General features: G+C 33.5%; 2 protein-coding genes and 1 long non-coding RNA gene across 5 annotated transcripts in view; 2 read left to right on the top strand and 1 right to left on the bottom strand.

The window, feature by feature from the left end:
• The window catches only part of LOC122262502 (protein-lysine N-methyltransferase SMYD4), a 21,018-nt gene extending 18,629 nt beyond the window's left edge, over positions 1-2,389 (top strand). The window contains exons 14-16 of the mRNA XM_043030493.2: positions 1,069-1,215; positions 1,928-2,069; positions 2,236-2,389. Of these exons, the coding sequence (XP_042886427.2) occupies positions 1,069-1,215; positions 1,928-2,069; positions 2,236-2,341 (395 nt within the window). The 3' untranslated portion in view covers positions 2,342-2,389. The remainder of the gene's footprint in view (positions 1-1,068; positions 1,216-1,927; positions 2,070-2,235) is intronic.
• A 399-nt stretch (positions 2,390-2,788) lies between these two features.
• On the top strand, positions 2,789-4,827 carry LOC147468593 (uncharacterized). Its single transcript, XR_015192361.1, has 3 exons — positions 2,789-2,914; positions 4,389-4,516; positions 4,692-4,827. It is a non-coding gene; the product is annotated as an uncharacterized LOC147468593 (long non-coding RNA).
• LOC122263040 (venom phosphodiesterase) overlaps positions 3,219-5,000 on the bottom strand; it is a 29,372-nt gene continuing 27,590 nt past the window's right edge. For all 3 annotated transcript variants that reach the window (XM_086552529.1, XM_086552528.1, XM_086552530.1), the window contains 2 exons: positions 4,689-4,830; positions 3,219-4,499 (listed from right to left, as the gene is read on the bottom strand). In XM_086552529.1, the coding sequence (XP_086408655.1) occupies positions 4,353-4,499; positions 4,689-4,830 (289 nt within the window). In that variant the 3' untranslated portion in view covers positions 3,219-4,352. The remainder of the gene's footprint in view (positions 4,500-4,688; positions 4,831-5,000) is intronic.

Here is a 5,000-nt window from a genome sequence, read left to right on the forward strand (position 1 = left end):
AACTATGCATATTTTGATATATAACACATGATGATTATGTAGAGGTTTTGGCTTTAAACTTGTAGAGGTTTTGGCTTAAAACATTGTCATATTCAGTAGCAACGTTTAAAATTTGGCGCGCGCCGGCAGCTCGAATAGGGCATTAGGGGCGTTTTCTACTGCCTGTAGTAAAGGGGTTAAAGTAAAGATGTATGGATTTGTTCCAAAATATACAGTACTTCCATGCCCCTTCTCTTTCCTGCTCCTTTAATTTGCATTTTAAATTAACTGAGAGACTTGTAGGCTTAATTTTATCTTTAATATTTTTCAAAGGTTCATTTGGATAATATTGACAGTTTAAGACTCATGGTATTATTGTTATTGACTTAAGTGACTCCATCAATGATAGTCAATTCTAATACATAGTCTGATGAAATAAGACTAGATATTACACTTGACCTTGCTAATAAAACATTTCTGCATTACAGCATAATTAGAAACAGTATTCATGTTTAAATTATATAATACAGTATCTGCTGTTGTGATCTTTACCATGATAATATTGCTAAGAATATAATATGTTTCACAACATATATTAATGTATAAGTTGTTTAAGATATCTCTTATTTAAACCATTAAATATGGGTGACTTTCATATTGTTCCACCTGTATGATAGTGGCTACTTTAAAACATGGAAGTACTTGTTTCAATACTGTTACCACCATTTTCCTGTTCCTCAACATTACTATATATCTCATTTGTAGGCTTAGTTAAACTTTAATCACTATAGCCATTATCATTCTATCATCTTGTGAGATACTAAGTTGCAAGAGGATGTGTGGTGACCTTCTAAGCTGTTACTTAGCCACTGACTTAGGTCTGTACAGTATGCTGATGCAGACTGCTTTTGTGACTGAAAGGGCAGGCACTTGTGCCACATCTCCAATTTGTTTCTTGTAATAGGCCTGTAGAATGGGAATGTGTTCTTAAATGTCACCTTTGGTTTAAGTTACCATTATATATTATAGTTTTCATTATATATTTTATCTATGTTTAATATATTTACATATTTTGCCCTTTCAACACAGCTGAAGAGGATTTTCAAAAGGGAGATACATCTTCAGCCATCAGTGGGCTGAGAAAGGCAGTTGCTCTTGGATCCAAAGTTTATTTGGCAGAAAATCAGTATTTTATGTCACTTCAAGACACATTAGCACGTTGTTTAGGTGAAGCAGGTAGGTAGATATAGGTGTTTTTGTTTTGATATATTGTTACATTATTTATATTAATGAATTATATTTTAATTACAACACCTGAAAAACTTACGTGGAAAAAAATGATATTTTCTGTTTAAAATGAACATCACATCACTGTCACGTCACTACCAAGTGTACAATTCTTATACTACTTGAGAGTGTCACTAATGCTCTATTTACTAAGAATGGTATTCTTATGTTTATTCTATTTTCATTCATATTTACAAGTAAATTCATACTTGGTTTATAGTTTTTTCTCTTCAGGGAATTGAAGACTAAATCCATAGTACCCTGGCAGCAGATTTAGTTTTATTATTGTGCATATATTAGTAGTGAATAAAGTAATTTTTATTACTTGGTTTAGGGTATTGAAAAGCAGACTTCTATTACCTTGTGTCTGGGAAGTGAAGAATTTGACACTTCTAATTGTAAATTAAATGTACCTTGTGCATGTAGTTCTGATAATGATTTAACATAAATAACACAACCATTATGTCTCTTGCTTTTTTTTTAGCTGAATTTAATTGTTTCATTCTAATACCATTCAATATAGCTTAGTACCTTGACAGATTTAGTTTTATTGCTTTAAATTATTCTTAGAGTTTTGGTAGTTTGTCATGTATTGTTCATATCTTTTTTTGTTTGTTTGTTTGTTTTACTAATTTATGTGCATTTTGTATTTCTCAACAAGGAGACTATGAAGGCTGTTGCAAAGAACTAAGGAAGTGTCTTCAAGTCACAGAATCTCGATATGGAGCAGAAAGCATTGAACTTGGCCATGAGTTGCTGAAATATTCTGATGCCTTGTCATTGGCATTGGCTAGTAATAAAAGGTCAGTTGAATATCTTTGTTGAGAGTAAGTTTTATCAGTGATATTACTAAAATAAGTATATCTAGAAAAGATATATGACTTTAAGTTTAAAGTACATGTATCTTCGTAATTCATGGACAAAATATATGTAGACTAATCATTTGATGAACATATATTTTTTTTCCAGACATGAAGATGCACTTTCAAAAGTTAGAAGGAGAGTAGATGAGATCTTCACTTTGAATTATGGGCCTCATTGGAAAAAGTATCTTGGTACTGAACTGAAGGAATAATAATCATTGTATTATGTAATAAAAGATCAATAAATAAGTGTAAAATACCATTTGTAATTCATAATAGTATGTCCTACACTCTCTTCATACCTGCATTGGTTTGAATACAGGGCATATTCAGCTCTTCCATACTGTTAACCCATTTATGCCGGATGACATGATGTCATGTCATCGGAATGTTTCCATTATGATGGAAGATGTCCTATCACATCATGGACTCTCCCATTATATACAAATTCTACATAGTTACGTTTGTATGTACACATTGTAGTTGAATTTATATAAACAAATTTTTCTTGACTTGTCAAAAAAAAAAAAAAAAAAAAAAAAAAAAAAAAAAAAAAAAAAAAAAAAAAAAAAAAAAAAAAAAAAAAAAAAAAAAAAAAAAAAAAAAAAAAAATAATAATAATAATAATAATAATTGAAAACCTCTTCGTATCACCCTGTAGAAAAGGACAGGCTCAGCATGGTCTCGAGCCTTAAGAAATCTCTTGGTGGGAAGCTGCACATGCCTTATCTTACCAGGCAGAGTGGCATTTGGCAAATATATGCCCCATCATGACTGGATTAAAGGTACATATGAAAAATGTGCTTTTAAAAAAATTCTCACTGCTCAACCTCCCTTTCATAGATGTTATTTGAACCACAGAGATACAGGTTCTATATCTCATTCATCAAACATTCTTCATTCCGGTATTCTAATAACTCGATTCTTTGAGTGCCTATAAATATTTTTTACAATTAAAGTTCAATTTTATGGTATATTAAAGTCGCATATTGTCTAAAACAGTGGTTTTCAACCAGGTTACCATGAATGTTCTGGATGTATGCTGTGGGAATTTTAGGGAAGATTAGAAAGGATGGAGAAAAAAAGATATTGAGGTGATATTTAGAGGTACAATTTGTATGTTAGAAAAATGTTACTGGTCCCTATATAAGTATATACTTGTTGTATTGTGTATTCTACAATGTATAGTATATTAAATGTTTTCATCATGGGCCCAATGATTTTGATTAAAATATTGTCTTCTGGACTGTTAACCCGTTAACGACAGGTGACAAGATACCATGTCAAGTGGTTCCAGGGTCAGCCGCCAGGGACGAGATATTTTGTTGTGGCTATCCTCCTGGCTGGTGCGCCAGGTGATCGGGCTTACAGTGCTTGGCCGCGGCCAGTGCGAGTGAGAATCCCGGGGCATTAGGTTTATGCGTTTGAAATATCCCGGCATTTCAACCATTTACAGACAGAATAGCCCCGTCATTAGCGGGTTAAAAACAACGACTAGAAATTAATTATATGACTTGACAATTTAGTACCTGTTCAATGTGCCATGTCTTTAAAAAGCTTGAAAATAGGACAACTGACAAAATTCAAATAGCAGATCATAGTAATAAATCACAAAGAAAATACATATAAAATCTGACACAAAAATGATATACTGAACAAGACTATTTGTGATCGTAACTTAACCCATTGCGGACAGGAGATAGATTTGCTTGCCCAGTCTCCAGGATATGTTTTATTTCAGAGCGAGGCAGCTTCACACAACATACCTTGACTTTTCTCATGCTCTTTTCCCACTCATTGTAGAACTAAAGCCATTTTTGTGTTTGAAATTTTGTGTTTGATTTAATTGAGAGACTTCTATGTGTCATATCACAGGATCTATCAGTGCTGCAGTTGCTTAAATTATAATTTAGGGGCTATATCAGCTCATTATTTTCTTTATACACAGTGTGATAGAAGTATTGCTGTTTTATGAGAGGACAAAAAGCAACTTGATTTTTTTTCCATATTCTTGTACTGTCATGAATGAATATGAAAAATATGACCATTCACAATAAAGATAATATGAAGATGTAGGGAAGAGGAAGGAAACCCTTGCTCATGGCTGTGAGTGCCACAGGACAAGGCAACCCTACTGGCACAGGACTCATTGTAAAAACTGTATGTCATGTATGTCATGACACCCGTATGCAATGGGCTAATAAACTATAATTCTTTCATGCACTACACTGTTGACCATAGAACAGAGTTTGTCCGCAGAAGTACACTGAGCCGATTTCTGAAGGTCAGGGAAGGGAAGAATGTCAGACCAGTCGCCAGCTCTACATCCTTCACATGCCCGCTGAACTCTAAGGCATACCTCTCAGTTGTCTGGAAATGTTGTTTGGGTTAGTGTGTAGATCATTATAAGCTTTGATGAGCTTTTGTTATTATTGATGATGTTCATGAATCATGTGGTTGATTAACTTTTCTCCTAGAACTGATAAAATTAACACCAATGAGGTCTGAATAACTATTCGTTAAATATGAATTCTAATATCACAGACCCTTGATCCTTACCAGGCAATTGCTGACCATTTGGGACTGTGGAAATATAAAACTAAGAGTATCCAGCTGATCAGGTTGACACAGTTCGAAGGATTTCACACGGTTCTTGCAACGAGTCACAATGGCGAACAGATCAGATGGAATATCAGGAAATCTGGAAAGATAGTAGGGTTGTTCCTGAATTTAACTCTCACTGAAATAATTTGTATTCTCTTTCCTTTTTATCTTATTCACAGTACTTATTCAAGGAATGATGTAGTTGTAAGCCATATTTAATATTCCTTATTAACCCTTTCCCAATGGGGCACGGCAATAAGTGAAAAC

This window comes from Penaeus japonicus, unplaced genomic scaffold (genome assembly GCF_977035675.1).
Source record: "Penaeus japonicus unplaced genomic scaffold, GWHDUDI00000001_assembly GWHDUDI00000027, whole genome shotgun sequence".
Lineage (NCBI taxonomy): Eukaryota > Metazoa > Arthropoda > Malacostraca > Decapoda > Penaeidae > Penaeus > Penaeus japonicus.